The following is a 20,549-nucleotide window of genomic DNA, read 5'->3' as shown; positions in this document are numbered from 1 at the left end:
CTTCCTGTGAGCTTGCTGCCAGAGGTGAAAACGTGCTGTCATAAAATCCTCCCCAATAAATCTGTCTTAATTGAGTCAGCTTGCAATTTAGTTGTGGAGACGATAATTTCTCCACCCAGCTACTGTGGTTTTCCCGGGCATGTGAACAGGGGATTTTGACCAAGGATGGAGGATCCTGATAAGTTTGTGCAACTGTAGCTGGTCCCGTGCCCAGAATGAGGAAAAGACCTACAAAAGGAGAAGCGTATATTAAATACTTCATAATACCACAAAAGGAAAGAAAAAGAGGAGCAGGTGATGTGGATTTGATAAAACTGGTTTTCTCTGGATACTACAGGATACACCACACACAAAACCAAAATTAAAAAAAAAAAAAAAGTGTAAATAATAGTTCAAGTAGCAAAAAGAATAAAAACTACCTGAGAAGAGAAAAGACTGTGTCTGCAGAACAGAAAATTAGTAAAATATATCTCATGGCTGGAGGAAAAAGAACAGAAGATGAGATCTGGAAGGAGCTGGGGCTCAGATGAGTTGCAGCAGTACGTGTGGCAGAAGACAGAGCACCAGCTGCGGCATGGAGCCTGGCGTGCCCACCACACGTGGAGTCCAAAGGTGGCCAACATGAGCAGGGGGCAGGAGGTCAGCCCTGGGAGCCCGAAAGGCCGTGACTTCAGCTGGGAGGGGAGAGGGCTGAAGGGGGGCACCATCAAGTTTAGCCAAAAATAGGGAATGCAGAGCTGTTCTTCTTTAATCCCACAATATTAAAATGAGGGGGCAGGTACTGAAAGCGACATTTAAAAACATTTCACAGAGGCCAGTGAAATTCCAGAATTTCAATGCCACAGGAAGCTGAGGTGGAGCGCTGGTGGGTTCAAACAGGGACGAGACCAACTCTGGAGCAAGAGGTTCAAATCCAGATAGGGAGGAAGGATCCATGAAGGATATCAGCAGGGATGTATGGCTGACATCCCCCATCCAACAAGTGTGGAGGCATCGTGGTGTGAATTGCAAGAAGCAGTTGGGTTAATTAGTTGGTTTAATATCTTCATCAATGATCTGGACGAGGGCATTGAGTGCACCCTCAGTAAGTTTGCAGATGACACCAAGTTAGGTGTGTGTGTCGATCTGCTCGAGGGTAGGAAGGCTCTGCAGGAGGATCTGGATAGGCTGCACCAATGGGCTGAGGTCAACTGCATGAAGTTTAACAAGGCCAAGTGCCGGGTCCTGCACCTGGGGCGCAATAACCCCAAGCAGAGCTACAGGCTGGGAGAGGAGTGGTTGGAGAGCTGCCAGGCAGAGAAGGACCTGGGAGTGATGGTGGACAGTCGGCTGAATATGAGCCAGCAGTGTGCTCAGGTGGCCAAGAAGGCCAACGGCATCCTGGCTTGTATCAGAAACAGCGTGACCAGCAGGGCTAGGGAGGTGATCATCCCCCTGTACTCGGCTCTGGTGAGGCCGCACCTCGAGTACTGTGTTCAGTTTTGGGCCCCTCGCTACAAGAAGGACATCGAGGTGCTTGAGCGGGTCCAAAGAAGGGCGACGAAGCTGGTGAGGGGCCTGGAGAACAAGTCCTACAAGGAGCGGCTGAGGGAGCTGGGGGGGTTTGGGCTGGGGAAGAGGAGGCTCAGGGGCGACCTTATCGCTCTCTACAGATACCTTAAAGGACACTGTAGCGAGGTGGGGGATGGCCTGTTCTCCCACGTGCCTGGACGAGGGGGAATGGGCTTAAGTTGTGCCAGGGGAGTTTTAGGTTAGATGTTAGGAAGAACTTCTTTACTGAAAGGGTTGTTAGACACTGGAACAGGCTGCCCAGGGAGGTGGTGGAGTCACCATCCCTGGAGGTCTTTAAAAGACGTTTAGATGTAGAGCTTAGGGATATGGTTTAGTGGGGACTGTTAGTGTTAGGTTAGAGGTTGGACTCGATGATCTTGAGGTCTCTTCCAACCTAGAAATTCTGTGATTCTGTGATTCTGTGGATTCACATCTTCTCCCCTAAATGGTGCAGGCTCCTGGCAGTAAAGGACTTCCAGCATGATCCGTGAGGGCATTTCTCACACTCACGTGCCAGCAGTATGAATCAAGGAGCAGAAAGCAGGACTCTGGACTCCTGCCTGTTGAGTTGTCCTCCAAAAGGAGGATAAGGAAATGAAAGTGGCATGGGAACGCAACGCGGTCATTACACACAGCTGAAGCAGGACCGTGAGGCAGAGCGTGGTCATAAAACATGTGGAAGGGCAGATGAAAGCCCAGAAGTGATGACCAAGAAGGGTTTTACCAGAGCCTGATGGAGCAAGAGAAGATATCAGTGAAATGATGAGAGTTTAGAATAACATTCCCAGTTACTGAGGCCGTGCTAGCTACCAGGGTCCTGCTTCTAGCACTCTGCAGCTCCAAATATAAACCCCCTTGGTATAAAAACGCCTCATGCCAGTAACTTTGAGTTGGTCACCAATGATCTCAGCAGCCACTGAGTCAACAGGTAAGTACTGAGTCAGCCAAAAAAAAGGGAGCAGCTTAATCTTGGAACATATCACAAGATTAAATTGGAGCAGCCAAACATCGCTGTCAACAGAGAGGATTAGGAAAGGACTCTGGCTGCTCACCACGGGCAGCACATGGCGTTTAGCAGGAGGAATCTGAAACAGAGAAGTTGCTGCCAATGGGCACCTGAGCTGCTCCTGGGGAACAGCAGCGTGATGCTGGGGAAGGATCAAAAAAGGCTCTGGAGACATCACCCAAGGTTACGTAGGGTCCATATGACCAGAGGTCTGCATCTGGATCCCATCTATTGAGTGAAAAAAAAAATAGTAATCACCACAAACTAAGTTTGCTTGAAGAGGCTGGAGTGGGAGGCTGGTAAAACCTCTGGGCAGCAATTAATTCCCATGTGTAGCTTTGAAGCTAAAGATGATCCCCTAAGCAGATAAGAAACATTAACAATAAAGAAAAGGGCCATCAGAAGACAGTGGAAGCAGGGATGTATGATAAAGGGTGATTAGACAATTCAGAGGAAGATTTAAAAAATAAAAAAAGGAAAAAGAAGAAATATAAAGAAGTGTACTTTATGTAACCATATGGATACATGAGCTTGGAGAATGTGCTCCAGGATCCTGCTTGGCAGGGGCTTCGACTAGATGATCTTCAGAGGCCTCTTCCAACCTCAGCCATTCTGTGACTCTGTGATCACGCAAAGGACCATATACTAAAAAGGGGCTGGAAAACAAGTCTTCCTTTCCTTAAAGAAACTTCTTGAGCTACTTCTTGAAACTTCTTGAACTGCACTTGAAAATTAGCTTGGCGCGTGTTGCAAAAGTAAGAGAGCACTACAGTCTTAATGATAAACTAACCAGGCTACCCATGGTAACTGAGCTTTGGTTCTGGTCTTTGTGCTTTCATGTTATACTATTAAACCTATTAAACTTGTAAACAAGGTGGTCAGGTATTGTTCTGAAAGTCTCTCAGCAATGCCTTAATTAGGTAGCTTCCAAAATATCATTTCTTTTTATGCCCCCCAAAATTATGATTATGGTCACATCTAGCCCTTCTTGTAGGCTTTTACATCCAGTAGTGATCGTTTGTGCCCTTTGATTATGACAATACAGGTTTCTGAGCCTTTGATATGACCACCTGAAGAAGGTCCTAACAGACCAGGTTGCCCAAAGCCCCATCCAGCCTGGACTCGAAAACCTCCAGGGATGGGGCATCCACAGCTTCTCTGGGCAGCCTGTGCCAGGGCCTCACCACCCTCAGAGTGAAGAATTTCCTCCTAATGTCTCACCAAAATCTACGCTCTTTCAGACCATGAGCTGGTGTCAGCAGACTGGGCTATGCGGGCAGAACTCTCTTGTTACAGAAACAGGGCAGCAAGTCAAGCAGGATCCACAAGGCCTCAGAAATTGAACACAAATCAGGGTTGTGGACAAGGCACCCGTGCTGTGTATCTACTGAACTGCAGCTGCACCAGCACAGCCAGGGGCTGGGCATGAGAGGAAGGTCCCTTTGCTGGCCTTCCAGAAACACACGGGTATGTTACAGGAGAGGTGGGAGTGGGAAATTGCACTTTTCTTTGCTCTGAATATACAGACTAATAAATGTTGCACAGAGACGGAACTGCTAACACAGTGGGCACGGCAATACTTACATGGGCATCCAGTCAGCACCCACTCTGAGTAGTTTGCCTCTGCCAGCTATACGACAGCAGTGTGATGAGTTGTTAGGGCAGCATTATCCCAAGGTAGGACCACAGAGAAGTCTGAACAGGGTATTTTTTAACAACTAAAGAAAATAAGGTATACTCAGACACAGTAAGCACTGTTCATACAGCATACAAGGACAACACTAACACGTACCTCACTTTTACTGATGATTAAATATGATTGCATTAATCCCTATCTAATGGTTTTGTTTACACTAAAGCATTCAGATACTAGGGTCAGATTAATAAATAAGAAGATAAAGCTCAGGCTACTAAAAACAAAACAAAACAAAACAAAAAAAAAACCTCTTTCATTTATAGTAATATAAATAATACCTGCATCTTATTAGAAATTTTGTATTTTTCTCTTGCCAATAAGCCAACTTTAATGGCTCTTGTTTTGTAGATGACAGGCTAGAGAAGAATGATGCTCCTCTCTGAGCAATTGTAGCTGTATTCAGACTGTAAAAATGGATCAAACTTCTGTGGTCACCCTTTAGTAGGTATTGATACTAATTTTGATAGCAGGGAGTCAATGTCTGGAATTAATGTTTCTTCCTAAAAAAGCACACCAAAAGCCAATGCAAGACATGGTTTTGGATTGCAGAATTACACGGTGATACTTGATGCTACTCCATATACTCTGGCATGATGTGCATCACATCCAGGTGCTGCCCATTCAGTCAAATTGCCTGGTTTTGCAATTCTCTAATTCCACTATCCCACATGTTTGCAATGGCACAAGCAGCTGTTTCCATTACTCCATGGGTTTGAAATGACCCTGCTGAGTAATATCGGAAAATTGTGGTCTTAGGATGCTCTGGGACGTAGAAAGCTCGGCACTGCTTTGTCTGCCTTCTTTGTGTCACACCAGTGATTCCAACAGCTCGTCTTTGCACATAAACACTTTCTGGATGTCATGGTTTTGGCTGGGATAATTTTCTCCGCAGAGGCTTGTATGATGCTGTGTTTTGGATTTCTGATGAAAATCGTGCTGATAACACTAAATAGTGCTGACGTTTCAGTTGTTGCAGAGCATTGCTCGCACAGAGCCAAGGCCTTGCAGCTCCTGGTGCTGCCCTGCCAGCGACATCCCTGGGGGTGCACAGGGAGCTGGGGGGGGACACAGCCAGGAGCTGGCCCAGCCTGGCCAAAGGGACATCCCATGCCATAAGGCATCATGCTCAATAACATCTGGAGTAAAGAAAGAGGAAGGGGAGGACATTGGGACATGAACATTGCCAAGGTTTTCACTGAGGTGGCTGCTCTGGGGAAGCACTAGGGTAGATGGTTCCCACTGGCAGTGCCAGTTTTAATTCATGTTTAAGCAGTTACTGGGCAAGCCAAACAAACAACAAAAATCCAAATAATTTCTCTTTCAGAAGAACCAGTTCCATCAATGCTGTTCCCAGCACCTCCTAGCTAAATGACAGCCTTTCTCTGGTCATATCAGATCAACAGCAAGGATTTTCCAGCCTCATCCCTGCCTCCTTGCACTGCACAAAATGCTCCCATTGTGTTACTGCGGTGTCTTACCGGTTTGAAGCAGCCCAAAACAAGCAACTGTGGCTTCATCTGGAAAGTATGTATTATTATGATACTGTAAAGCTAAGTGCAAGATCCAATGTTAAAACCTGTAAGAAGTACAGAGGAAGGTTTTCACAATAGATGAAATTACAGGAGCTTTTTAATGCCTTCTGCTGGAAAACATCACTTTTTGTCGTGGCAGCCCAGAGGTGTTGGACACATTTGGAGTTCAGGGTTCCCTGGGCAGTGCTCAATTCTGTGACAGTAATTGTCACCTGGGCTTAAACTAAACTTTACAAACATCCCATCCGGGGCAAATTTACAGGCCTATATTCTATAAAATGGAATCTTAAAAAATAAAAAGCAAAAATTTAACTTCAGCACAAAGGTTTCCTATATTCACATGTAAGTATGGGCTCTTGACCTTTCCACATTAGGCTGCACTTCACTCACAGATAAACAAGATCCTGGATGCTTCTGCCCCCTGTACATCTCCACTTCTTGTGAGTGCAGGTCTGAAATCCAAGCAGGAGAAAGAACTCTACAAAGCCAAGGTCACCGAGACTGAAGAAGAAACCCCACGCACGAGTGCCGTGGCTTGGACCCAGAGCTGGACCTGTCAGTCCCCAAAGTGCAGAGACATTTCTGGGACTTCTGTCATCAGAACGTTGTCTCATACGTGCCCATAATATTTTGGGAAGGGAAAATGCTGAGGGATGTGCGACCCTATGGAGAATTTCTCTGAATGTACTTTAAAGAGATAACTCGTGCAGTTTCCCAGCAAACCAGCAACCCTAAGCAGCCTGGCGCATTGCAAAACTGTCCTCTGAATTTCGTGGAAACAAAGGCAGGAGTTCCTTCCTCTTTCTGAGATCACTGAATATAACTGAGAGAAGCCCTTTTACACTAGGTTGCTACAAAGCTATGTCAAAGCAAATGGGAGCTTTCCCCAGAGGTCAGTTTTTGTCTCTCCATTCGCTTTGATTTGTGATAGCACACCCCCACGTGCACACACCTGACAAGTCGATGGCATAGAGCAGCTGAGGACCCTGGCAGCACAACCGTGCACTGGATCCTGGGGAAGGGGAGCAGGCAGCCAGCACAAACACAGCCATTTACACTTCGTTAACTAGACCCAAATTAAAATGCAAAATTTCTCCTCAAGACTAGGAAGCAAAAGAGCATTTCATTTTCCTACTGACACACTAGTTGCTCTGTTGAAGTCTTCCAGGCTCCCATCCTCGTGGAGGACTCCTCTGTATCTCCATCTCTGCCAGGTTACCACAGCTGCATGTTCCCCAAGGTCTTTTTGTAACTCCACGCTACGGCAATGCAATCCTGACCTGTAACTACACAGGCACTTGCAGTGTATCACACCTTGGTTTTGAGAACCAAGACTTAGTCACATCATTTTGTCTTGAAAACCATTTTTTTTTCCTGTTTAGTTTTATCCTGCTCTTAATTCAGCACTATCCTGCTTTCCAAACGAGACAGCTGATTTTTGCCTAAAAGATGATGTAGATAGGACAACACTATATCTTAGTACCTTTCCAACTAAATAATGTCAATCACAAAATACTCATTTTAACCCAACAGAATGACTACAGACAGTAAATTCATGCTCCTGCTTTGCCAGAAGCAAACTACTTCCACGACATTCAGAGATGTAGGAAAGGAGGGACTGACCCTTCTTCAACGAAGCAGCTGAGTATCTCTTTGTATCTGCCCTTTATTCTTCAGATGACACAAAATCACTGGTTTGAATTTCCTACCAGCATTAAATTATTGGCTTTGATATGAACACGGTTAGTCTGCTTCCAATAAGAATAACTAATTCAAATATACTAATTTACTATTAGTAACTAATAGTAAAATACACCTAACAAGGAAAACGATCAATAGTAAATTGGTAAAACAGAGAATACAGTGTGACAAAGATATGGTTTAAAAATGACCTAGAGGTGTAATCATTAAAAACAATAGAGGATTTTAAAATACACAGTTACATAAAAAACAAACCACATGAGAAATCGTTTCAGAATATCTCTTAGTTTACCAGAGAACAATTGCTTGAACCTTGCTGCTTCTGCTAATACTCAAACAAAATAAATATTTGACCTTAGCTGGGTAGTTCTGCAACTTGCTAGGACTGTTGGTGTTAAAAGTCCTCGTAACACACTTGAGGTGCAGTCTATCACTGCAAGTCTATTGCATTTAAGAAAAAAAAAAAAATAGGACAAAAGGAGTGACACAAATTTGAAAGTAATTAAACCAACTAATTTAACAGAATCAGGATGTGTGTCTGACAAGCAGTTCAGCTCCAACAAGTTGCTTCCCAGAAGGGATTCTTCAACACCCAATTAGCAGACCAATTGCACAGGCCTATAAGCAGTTCCCTGCAAATTACCAGCTAAATATCCTGGAAGTAGTTATTGATGGACTGTTAGGAGAAAGCCAAGAGGGGAAAGTAAAGGAAAAAAAGTGAAAAGGGAGAGAGGATGGGGAGAGAGAGAGAAGGCAAGACTGGAGAGGAAAATCAGGGAGAGAGAAAAAAAACAAGAAAAAAGAAAAAAGCTTTATAGCAGGTCTAGAAACCAGGAGTTTGCATCCCATAATTTGAATTAACATTATATATATATGTTTCTTTGAGGCTAATTTGCTTAAGCCACAACAACTTTTGATACAAACTACGCCAAAATCAAAGGAAACTTGGAGTCAGGATAGCTGAGGCTGGAAGGGAGCTTAGGAGGTCTCTGGTCCAAGCTCCTGCTGATCAAAAGGGATCAGTTGTGAATAGGGTACAAAACCTTGGGAGAAGAGAGCCCATCACATCCTTTTAGCTAACTTTTCTTAATGTTTTCCAGTTGTTGTTATATTTATTAAGTAGTAATTTTGTGTGCTTCAAATCCTAAGCAAATGCCAGCCAGAATACATTTTTTGCTGAGCCTCTCCCCCAGCAGAAGCTGTGGGCCTGGGTGGGGAGCAGTGCTCTGAGGTGAGCTGTGCTGTGTCCTGACCTGGCGAGGAGCTGGGTCACCACACAGGAGCATTTCTGGCACCCTCCCATTCCTTCCCAAGGCTTTTGCCCAGAGAGAAAACCGCTCCCTTGCAGCAGGGCCCAGCGTCTGCAGCAAGCGGTCACCCACACAAGAGCTGCTGGAGACTGCACATTATTCCTTGCCTATTTATTCCCATCAACTTCAATAAATTGTTTTATCGAGGCATTGGTTTCTCAAGAGAAAGATGTAGTGCTAACACTGGAGTTATCACACAATACCACAGGAGAACACCTTTCTCATTAAAATCTTTTATTCATAAGCAAATAATAAAAATGGAGGCAAATATTTGATGACATGATCGAGTTTTAAAATATCTCAGAAAAAAAAGCAATGTGAGCTAATTAGTTCTGACAGTGTCACATGCTCATAGCGGAGCAGGTCTGATCTTGAAAGTAATTGGAACCTTCTGAGGCCTTGTCTAAAATACAAAAACATACATCAAGTGAGGAAATCAGCCCCAATTAATTTATTATTGCTTAATAAGGCACCAAGAGCGAGGGCTGACCTCCCCAACTTCAGATGGCTAAATGAAGGTTGTGCCAGTCACTGTGGGAATAAAAAGCATTAGAAGAAATTTGACAATTTTAGGTCTATATTGGGATAAAATAAATTGAGTTTACGAATTCTCCTTTCTCTCTGCTGATTATAAAAGAGCACAGGGCAATCTCTGCATCATGCCTCCCATCCCATGCTTCACGTCCAGAGACGTGCTCTTGGCCCACCACGTGCATCAAGCAATGCAGTTTATCTCAGATCTCGTTCATTGCAACCCATGCAGAAGTAAGTATTGTTAGCGTACACATGCAGACATTGCTGCTGTTCAGCACCAGAACGAATTAAGCTGTAGTAACCTGTTTGTGTACCTGCATCTTCTGTAATGAAGAAGATTTGAAATGCCCCTGAGCTGAGCATTAGCAAATCAAGAGCTTAACGCTTTGGGATATGTGCTGTAGTTGAAGTTACGTGACCAGCTGGCACAAGATTCAGAAATGCTTAACTTGAGTAATTTGGGTGCAGTGCACTGTTTCAAGTTATTATCTGCATAACAATGCTGCCCCAAGGTTCCAGCTAAAATCAAAATCCAGCTATATTACACGGTACACACATTTGTAAGCAACTTTGTCCTCTGTGGACTGAAGCACGCCACTGCAGCACCAGGAGACACTTCTACCCCCAGCTGCACCCTCCACCTTTACACAAACATTGTGCCTCACACCTAAGCCACTGCATCTTCTATAGGGGAGCAAAATATCAGATACCTGAGGTCTACAGCTGAGTCCTAAAGAAACACTGATTGTTTCTGATAATGTACAAAACAGACAAGGAAACAAAGCAGGGAGCTGGCTTCCCAAGATCACTCAGAAGGTTGTGGAATAGCCTGGAAGAGTCCGGACCAATCCACTATACCACGGCATCTCCCAAAACAATTTTTCATCACAGTACTTTATTTCTCACAGGCAAATTTTAGAATAGATCATACGTCTACGCAGCAATGCCTACGGACAGGTAGTCATACCTGACTGAAGTTTGGGCAAAGCCATGGGGTATCAAGTGCATGGTCTGAAGAACTGAGCAGAGGTCTCTGGTAAATCTTCAGAACCAGGGGTGGGGATGAGGGAGGGAACTATTTACTCACATTTAGATCATCATACTAGTACAGAAGTGCCAAAAGGAGGGAAAGAACGAATAATTCTTTCCCTTACATTGTGGAACAGCTACAGAGCTAAGCTGAAGTGACCCTTACTGCTGCTGAGGTCTCAGCTCACTGGCCAGCAAATCTCCTCTTTGCTTAAGACAACCTCCCCCTACCTACAGTCAGTGCTTTACAAATTAACCTCACTGCCACATTGATTGGTGGGTGAGGGCTTGTTTTCTCCAGTGACAAACAGCTGATGTTTGCCAAATTCAGATCCCTGCATAAGCAAATATTTTTCAAGCGCTGAATTTCTAAACAAGCTAGAAAAATGCGTTAAAAGATGATTGTGTTCCAGCATTGCACAATATTCATACTGCTAAAGCTACTTAATACTTGCACATCCAATGCATATATATAATTTGATGAAGTTTTAACTGAACTTTTAATAACTGTTTACAGTTACTCATGAATTATGTCGTGACAAAAACTGGACCAAAAGTTTCATTGGTCTCTATACAAGTGCATATCAGTGCTTGCACATTCAGTCTCCTCTTCTGCATGACCAAAATTTTCCACTTTTTATGAAGAACTGCTCTTCATTTGGTCTCTCCTGTTAGGTGAGGTGCACCTCAGTTGGATGACATTTGTTTTTTCAGCTTGGCAAGACCGGTAAGACATTCATCTCTCCATTCCCTCCTGGCATTGAGGTGTTTCGGAACAACTGGAATTTTTTCAGACATTGCCTGAAACAGAAAATTTAGGAGATGATTAAATCTCGTTTTCCTGAGTAGTAAGAAGGATTATTTTCTTGCTTTCGCTGCATCAGAACAAGTATCCTTCAATACAAACTGTCATATAGTCTATCACAGGCAATAGGCCACTAAGCCTTCATGTGGCTGACTGGAAATTAGCTAACCTGTATGAGAGAAGTGCTCCCACTTGGAGAAGGTTGGCTTGAATGTTGCAATGAAGGTGCCTACAGAAACATTAGTGCATCAGTTTCTTTTCTCAGTTTACCCCACACAGCCACTGTCTCGCCTACTTGACAATAATCTTTTATTAAGTAGGAAGGAGGACACCTGGACTTTCATATTGCTAAACATATGCTCTAAACCAAATTTGTGTGTGTATATGTAACACTGTAGTCTCTCTTCTGGCTCCTAATAAATCTAATAATAGATAACATGGTTTTTTGAAAACATCTGTTTTAGGAATGCCAGTTACAGTTGAAATGACAGGGAAAGAGATGGAACAAACCTATAATTTTATTTTTGTTTTTTAATGGAAAATGTGGGAAAGAACATAGCACTATTTAAGGGTCCGAAGGTAGAAGCCTGAACAAATCAGAAGGCAAAAATACTATTTGCAAGTAAATGGAGGGGAAAAAAAGTGCTACTGAGTGCATAAACAAAGTTTGCCAAATGTATCTGCTAAATATACCACTGAAGGTAGAAGAACAGATAGAAAACTCAAGCAAGCTAGCACAATGGAAACGGACTTTCATTTAAGGAAAAACAGCTGGGTTTGAGATTGGAGATACAGATTACAAGGCCATCTTTGCCAAAGCAGCACCTGAGGTCTTCAGTTTAAAAAGCAATTTTTGAGAAACCGGATAAAACCTGGTTCTGCTACTAATAATTGGCAAGTTGCAGTCACTCCAGAAAAAAAAAATCAGGGGGAGGGATAGATGAGTAAGATAAGAGATGTTTAATGGTTTACTCTTAAGAGAGGATTCTTGCAAGCTCATCTTTGGCATTGAAAACTGCAGATAATAGGCGCAGAAACAGATGCTGAACTGGAATCTGGCATTCCTTAAAGAAAACCAACCTGTTTCATTTTAATTAAAAGCTTCTAATTGTGAATAGCTCCACAGTTGTCATAGATTGTTATTACAAGCAGACTATATTGTTTAAGCGTAGAAAAATCTTCCATTTTAACATAGCTGATGTTGAAATTGCATTAACATAAAGAGGAACAAAAAGCTATTTTCCAGACAGAGTGCCTGCATATATGGAATTAACGTGTGACAGCTAAACACAAACAATTTATTATACACACATTCTTCAGCAAAGCATTAAAAAAGGCAATGTTGAAAGGTAGAATTAGGAAATGGCAATACTTTGGAGTTAACTGCTATGAACACACATAATATCCTATATGGTGAATATAAACAAATTGTTGGCTTTGAAACATAATAGACATACTAGGTCCTGATAGAGCATAGCACTTAAAAAACACATCTTTTCTGTAAGCATGCAAATAGCCTTAGCAGACTGCTCACATGCTTAATGTAAACACGCCTTTGTATTCATTACAGACTGGAGATCTAGCTTGTAAATATACTAAATCAATAGAACAGCTGGAGGAAAAAAGCCATAGGACTTATGCAGGAAGACTGAGTAGGAGGAAGACACAGAGAGAAAAGTCGTTGTGTAGGAAAGGAAATTTGGAGCTGTGCATGTAACAATTGAGAACATGACAGACACAGTAAGAAATAGCATGGGGGACTTAACATAAACAACCCACAGTTGTTATCAGTTGACTCCTAGTAATGTTACTCACCTGCTAGATTGTATTCCCTTGATGTACTTCAAAGTGCTTTGGAACAGGGACTTACATAATCATACATATTCTGTACTAATGTTTTTGCTCAAGGTACACATTCACACAAGAAATAGATTACAGTTGTCTCTAACAGTAAATTGTAATTATACATACATTAAAACAAAAGCTAACATTCTTGGTTCTGAAAGTCATTGCATCTATTGACTCTCCATATATTTACCTGACTGATTTTCTGCTCAGTTTCGCCTGAAAATTCTGGAACTGGTCCGAAGGTGTTCAGAACAAGTTTCATACCTTCACGGTATCTTTCACAGTAATTTGAAATACCTAAAAATAAGAGTGAAAAAGTACATTTGAACAGAAATTCCTACTTGAAGTTCGATAACATTACCTGTGCTTAAGCCTTGTCTTAAATCAGAGTCCAAAAAGGGTGCGCTATTATGCCTAAGACACCTTTATCACCAAAGAAAAATGGATTCTATCCACTGCATTTCCATTAAAATTCAAGAAAAAAATCATTTAGGACACGCCTTCATTGCAAAACCAGTTAATGTTCCATACCAGCAGGCAATGCTATGTGAGGGAAGCAGTAGGCAACCATAGGTAAACTTGTGCTTTGTTACTTGAGACAAGAAAACCTCCCCAAACAGTGTCCACAGGAAGAACGTTCTCATCTTCACTCCTCCTGTTCAGTATGTGTCTTACCAGGTGAAGCATCCCTGGTTTTAATTTTATTTATTGACCTTGAATGGGGCAAAGCTCTGGGGAAAAGAGTCAAAGGCATGGAGACCCAGATGGTCTTCACTGAAGGAGAAAGACTTGAGAAGGAACAGATGGATACTTGCAGATCAACATCTTGTTGTGCAACTAGGGGTGACAACAGGGATTTGGCTTTTATGATCACAGAGCCCCCTCTGAGGGATGAGCAGTGCTAGGAGAAAATGGGATTCACCCAACAAATTGAGGGAAATGCATTTTTGCCATAAAGCTGGCTAGCAACACATAACACAAGCAGGCAAGCATATTTCTGGAGAGTGTCAGGATCAAGCTCATTATAAAGGTACTGGATGGGCCAACCAGGGGTGATGCAAAGCTGGCTCTGCTGTTCAGTAACAAGGAAGTTCTGGTTGGGGTATGAGAATCAGTGGCAGCCTTGACTGTAGCAACCACGAAATATTGGAGTTGAAGATCCTGAAAGGAGTAAGGAAGAGTATTAGTAGGCAGCAGACTTGAGTTGATTCAGAAAATTGGTGAGATCCCAATGAGATGCTGCTCTGAGGGGCGAGGCAGCTCAGGAAAGCTGGCTGCTCTTTAAGGACAGCATCCTCCAAGGGCAAGACCTTGATTCTCAGGAAGCCAGGTAGGTAAGGAGAAATTTAAAAATGCTGTCCATGCACGTCCAATGCAATGCTTACAGAAAAGCCAAAGCTCAACTCCAGTTGAGACTTGCAGAGATATCAAGGACAAAACGAAGGGCTTCTACTGTTATATTAGCAATAAAAGGTTGAACAAGGGAAGTCTGGGCCTGTTGCTGAATTAGCGACTGGAGAAACAGGTAATTCTGAGTAACTCATTGGTTTCTTTGCTTCAGCAAGGTCTCCCATTCCTCTGTGCTTAAGAGGCAGGGTTCAAGGAAAAAAAGAGCAACCAGCAGGAGGTAAGGATCTAGTCAGAGATTACTTGCAAGAATTCAGCCCTACCTGAGTCCATCAGAGTCCATCAGACCCCACAGACTGCATTCAAGGATATGAGAGAAAATGCCAACATCCTTGCAAGGCCGCATATTTTTTAAATCATGACAATTAATACATTGATCAAATCATTTGAGATTCCCAAATGACAGCAAATATTGCAAATATTGCCCTCATCCTCAGAAAATGTAAGAACAATCCAGGGTACTACAGGCCAATTGATCTCACTTCTGTCCCTGAGAAAATCAAGGAACAAGTCCTTGACTGGAAACAAATTCTTGGGCACAGAAATAAGAGGAAAGTGATTGTTAACAGTCAAGTACTTGCCATTGGTAAATCGTATCTGACCAGCCTCACTGACTTCTGTTATAAAATCACTGGATATATGGGTAATGGGAAAGTCATGGATATCATTTACTTCAACTTCAGAAGGGCATTTGGCACTGATCCCATGATATTCTTGTATCAAACTTAGGACATTAGGGTCTAGATGTAGGATAATTAGATGTTAGGTTGAATGTTAGGAAGAACTTCTTTATTGAAAGGGTTGTGAGGCGTTGTAATAGGCTGCCCAGGGAAGTGGTTGAGTCACCACCCCTGAAGGTCTCTAAAAGACGTTTAGATGTAGAGCTTGGTGATATGGTTTAGTGGAGGACTGATAGTGTTAGGTCAGAGGTTGGACTAGGTGATCTTGGAGGTCTCTTCCAACCTCGATGATTCTGTAATGTATAATGATGCAGTGAATGCTCAGGCTCAGAAGGTAGCAGTTAATGGGTTATACTCTACTCAGAGGCCTATAAAAGTGGAGTACCACAGGAATCTATCCCAAGAACTGTACTGCATAATAGCAATTAAATCTTTGAATGATACTAAGGTGGTTGGGGGAGGGAGGGAGAGGATCAGCCGATACACTGGAAGGCAAGTATCCAGAACAACTTAGGCTGGAAGAATAGGTCGACACAGACCTTAAAAAAATAATTAACAAGGACAAATGGAAGGTCCTACACCTCGGAAGAAAGAACTCAGTCATGGAATGGTTGAGGATGGAAGGCACCTCTGGATCTCATCTGGTTCAACACTGCCGCTCAAGCAGGAACACCCAAAGCAGCTTGCCCAGCACCATATCCAGGTGGCTGTTGAATTCCAAAAAGATCTCCAAAAAGAGAGACTCTGCCTTTCTGGGCAACCTGTTCCATTGTTCAGTCAACTCAACTTGCAACAACACAGACTCATGCACCCCAAGAACTCCCAGTCCCTGTAGGCAACAAGCTGAATGTAGCACCTCTGAGTATAACCCACTCTGCTCTTCGATAGCCGTTGCATGGAGCAGCTGCATTTTCCAGCAGTGGAAACAAATATCCTCAGACACTACTGAAAGGGTCATGATCTACAAGGTCAGTCAAAATGCTCCTGACATCAGATGTGCAAAATATAGATTCAGCACCAGTAGCAAGAGGCTTGGGGAAAAGAGAAGAATGACTTTTCCAATTAAAATTGACAATGACATACCAGTCTTAAAGAAGAGAGCATTAAAAGGACCAGTAACAATGTGAATTTTCTTCATCCTAGCATGGAAAAACAGCCATCAGGAAAGCTATGTTCAATGGACAGATATGAAAGGGAGCAGGGAAGCTGGAAGTCTAAACCCCTTAGAATCTGTACTCAAAGGCTGAAGTCCCGCTGACAAATAAAGGCCCTGACTGACGACCTTTGACCAGCACCCCAGAAAGCAGGTAGTCAGAGAACCGTAAATCCAGCTAGCTGGTAATGATGAGTAAAATGGCCGTCAGGTAGACCTTGGCCAAAGGTACAGCTTTAGGAGGAATCCCAAAATAATTAGTGCTGAGGCGTTAAAGAGGAGCTATAGTGATACATGCACCTAAAAGAGAACTCAGTCATCTAGCAGACTCCTTAGTGCTGTTAACTACCACAGTCAAGAAGGGACAAGTCAGCCTTTCCCAGTGAACATCAATCTAGAAGTCATGAGCTGCACCACAACACTACACGAGTAATGCTATTCTGTCAGTAAGCAAGTCAACACAAGTAAGAATGCAATTATCCCAATGAATAATGCAAATCTGAGACAGGAGGTTCTGAATATCCACTGAAAGTCTGTGACAAATTCCCTTTTCTGATAACCTTAGAACTGAAGAACTTTCACCTTTCGTTCTCATTTTAATGAGCTAATTACCCATGCAAAGAGAAAGAGAAAACTCCAGAAGACTAAGGCAGGTAGGGACAGCCACCAACTCTTTCGCGAAGGCTCAGGAAATCATACAGGCTGAGAAGCACGAGTCTGAACTCATCATGGTCTTATCCAGCCACAAAATGCGAGAAACGTAAGTGGGGTGGCCTGACTACCGCACCAAAGAATCCTAGGTCAGGTCATTAAGCAGTCTCTTTCCTGAACAGCTTACAAACAGTTCCCTGGAACGCAATACTGTGTGGTATCAATACCACAGAAGTCACACCTGTCTAACCCTAAATGGTTGAGGTTAAAGGTGGATGAAGGAACGGAAACCTCAGACTACTGGCAACCATGAATCATGAACTACAATACTTACACGGCACAGCACACCTCACAGCCTGAATTCGCTGAAGTACGTGCATTCCAAAAGGCTTCTGAGGTTGGTAAGAGTAGGGAGAATGTTGTTGTTCCTGGACCTAAGACAGAAGAACTTTCAAAGGACAGACACTTCCACTAAGAAATTAGCACTCTGAAGTTAGGATGATCATCACAAGCAACCAAAGGGACAGAATGGGAGAACATACCCATTGCAAGAGAGCAACCTGGGAAGATTTGAGTGTATTGAACCCTCTTCAAAACTTAAGAAACATTAGCATGTCAAAAGGAAGGAAGGAAACTCTGAGAAAAAGGACAACATTGTAGTAGCTTGAAGCTACATGTGGTGCCAAGAGCATACCAATCAGCATTTAGTCAACCTACCTCCTTGTGTTATCTACCCATGGAGCACATGTGCTCCTCGAACCCTCTCTGGCATGTTCTGGCCTTCCCCAGCACAGAAAGAGGAGGACAACTGGTCATACAAATTGAACAAAATACAAAGTTTCCATATAACTAGAGAACTGATAATGCCATATCAGTTGTACAGAACTTTTTGTGTGTGTCAGTCAGGAAAACTGAACAAAGCCAGAAACATTCAAATTGCCTAGTGGCCACCAAAACATCACTGACAGGAAATATGATTGAGGAAGAGAAGCATTACCATGGGATGTTGAACAGGCTGTGATATGATTTTATCTCTTCATTGAGGGCATAAGCAGAGACCATCCTCCTCCACAAGATCTCTGCAAAGGACCACTGGTTACTGGAACACTGACCATACCTTGTTATTAGCATAAAGAGCCTGTGCGCTACCTCTTAACAGCTAGGTTCACAGACTCTGGCACCTAAAGCCAACCTAGATCAACCTGCAGCAGATATTCTGGATGATACTCATGCACCAACCACAAGATGATGATGCTTACATTTCATCTTACTCATGTGAGCTTCCTGTAACAGTGGAGAGTTGAAGAGTCTGAGCAAGTTGTTTGCCCCCACATCATGCAATGTCATAGAAAGTTCCCAGATATAGAAGTAGAAATAAATAACTGATGCTGAGGAGTGCAGAACTACATGGACACCTTGCTAACTCACAGCTGGTAGCAGCAGCTGTTGCCAGCTGGACAATCACAAAAGCAGAAATGGTTATTCAGCCAAACATGGCAATTCAAGCAAATCCACACAAGCAATTAGTAATCAAATGAATGGTAAACAAAGCTGTGTCAGTGACCAGTTATTCCAGTGCTTCAATGGCTGACAAAAGTCTATGACACCTAGACCAGTGCTGAATAGTTTGGGATTGGTAATTTTCCAATAGCCAAGGTGAACCTCTCAACCACCTGGTCAGCCTGTGTAATAATACCATAGATCTGAGTAGTTCCAATTCTAGTACAGTCAGGAAGGTAAAAACCAAAGTCTGTGTCAGCATTTTTTTTTTTTTCGGGAGCCTCAGCCTAAAGAGAGAACATTAGTATTTTGGGAAGCAAAATGCTTGGCCTTATCCATTTACCTAGTGGATGTGAACTCCTGGGTTGGAGATGGCCTTCAAAGCTCACTCAGCCAGCTAGGCCTGGAAATTGAGCTCCTACTGGAGCTCACCTACAGCTTGAATGAATCAGAATAATTTCTGGGTGGGTGTTTCTTACCAAGGTAACAAAGACATGCCAAACGCAAGTTGGGTAATATAATTCACTCACTGCATGCAACGTATGAATGAAAAGAAGCCTTAGGCAAAGTCATCAAAACAAGAAAAGATAAAAACAAAATATTATGGCTGTAGAGAAGAGCAGCACTACAGCTTACCTCAACATTGTGGCTGAAATAGCAACATGCAGGCATGCATGCTGCTTGCCAAATGGTGTGGATGCTCTATGCAAACACTTTCCAGTCTCAAGAGAAGGGAACACACTGAAAGTTGATATAGAGAGATAGATGGTACTACTCTAAGACTTAAAAATAATAATAATTAGTTTCAAAATAGGTAACTTGAGATAGCACTCCCAGCATGAAATCTCAGGAGACACCCACTGTTTGACTTGATGTAAGTAGTCAAGATCAACCCTATGCTGCCAGCTTTAAGAAACTGCTTAAGCAATGGGGAACACTGCTGGAAAAATCGCTTTGCTTTTCAAACACAAACTCAAAATGATAAATATTTGACTCCAGATCTTCAGACTTAAGAGTTCCTTGACTCAAAGGTCAGGGCTACTGCAAAGGTGGATGAGAAGAGCACTTGACTGGAGCATAGGGACAAGAAGATGGAAAACAAGTATGACAGAGTCCCTTTAACTTTAATCCTTGTTGATACTACCCAGGCAGCATCTTAAGCTGGCTGAATTAGCATCTGTAAACAGTGTGAGATAAGACAGGGCAGTACCTGGGAGCTGGAGAAACAGGAAAATGATGGCAAATAGGGCTATTAAAGACACTCACCATCTTTCCTTGTATCCAGATACTGTGCCTCATTATTTCCAACTGGAAAGAAAAGAATGACAAGATGCATCTGGGACAAAGAGGGGAAGCAACTTGCAGTACAGGAATGACAACAGTTTCCTTTTTCCCCCATGTGGTTTGTTGCCTCCCTGTTCAACCTCTGTCTTCCTTGCACACTGACCTCATCCATGTTGGAGAGAGGCAGCTGGGAGAGAAGGCAGATGTTGCAGCAGACATCTGAGAACTACAACCACAGAACAGAAATACCTCCAGAGAAGGCAGGAGTTCCATGAATCTCCCTTCCACCACACTTCCAACTGTGATGGAGAGGGAAAGAAGAGGATGGAATAACAAAGTGTTTTAAGGGAGTAGCAGATATGGATTACAGAGATGAAAAGGGGTACAACCTAACTTCCATGAAAAGTCTCTATCCCACTCAGCATTTCTGCCTGGTAAAGTGCAGTTAAAAGAACAAGTTACCGTAAGCGAGCTGAGGGCATTCATTCAAGGCTCTTTAGCTGCCCATACCTATCTTGCCCAACGGGAAAGGCAAGGCTCTTTTAGGAAGAATAAGCTACACTTCTGGTTTGCAGGTCCTCACCTGAAGGACTTGCACTGGTGTGACACAAACATGGGTATTGGTGAAATGTCTCTAGCTGCATCAAGATGAATGGGGTGTTGAAGATGGAAAAGAAAAGGAACTCTGGACAGGCTTTTAGCTTAGAAGTATGCATAAAACACTTTTTGGCCTTTAGAAGACCTCTTTGCAAGTGAAGGTCCTTTAGATAAAGGTGATGGGAAGAATGGGGAAAAAGAAGGGAAAACATTGCAACATTTTCATGCATGTAAACAGCCTCATGTAACTTAGCTTCTTGTCTGC

General features: G+C 43.0%; 1 protein-coding gene across 3 annotated transcripts in view; it reads right to left on the bottom strand.

The window, feature by feature from the left end:
• Positions 1 to 9,013: 9,013 nt before the first annotated feature.
• Positions 9,014 to 20,549, bottom strand: part of CRYL1 (crystallin lambda 1) — a 64,066-nt gene continuing 52,530 nt past the window's right edge. For all 3 annotated transcript variants that reach the window (XM_072032693.1, XM_027468959.3, XM_027468953.3), the window contains 2 exons: positions 13,203 to 13,309; positions 9,014 to 11,160 (listed from right to left, as the gene is read on the bottom strand). In XM_072032693.1, the coding sequence (XP_071888794.1) occupies positions 11,047 to 11,160; positions 13,203 to 13,309 (221 nt within the window). In that variant the 3' untranslated portion in view covers positions 9,014 to 11,046. The remainder of the gene's footprint in view (positions 11,161 to 13,202; positions 13,310 to 20,549) is intronic.

The sequence above is a fragment of the Anas platyrhynchos genome, chromosome 1, assembly GCF_047663525.1.
Source record: "Anas platyrhynchos isolate ZD024472 breed Pekin duck chromosome 1, IASCAAS_PekinDuck_T2T, whole genome shotgun sequence".
Lineage (NCBI taxonomy): Eukaryota > Metazoa > Chordata > Aves > Anseriformes > Anatidae > Anas > Anas platyrhynchos.
The sequence above is the reverse complement of the archived record's forward strand: the minus strand, read 5'-3'. Positions and strand labels throughout refer to the sequence as shown.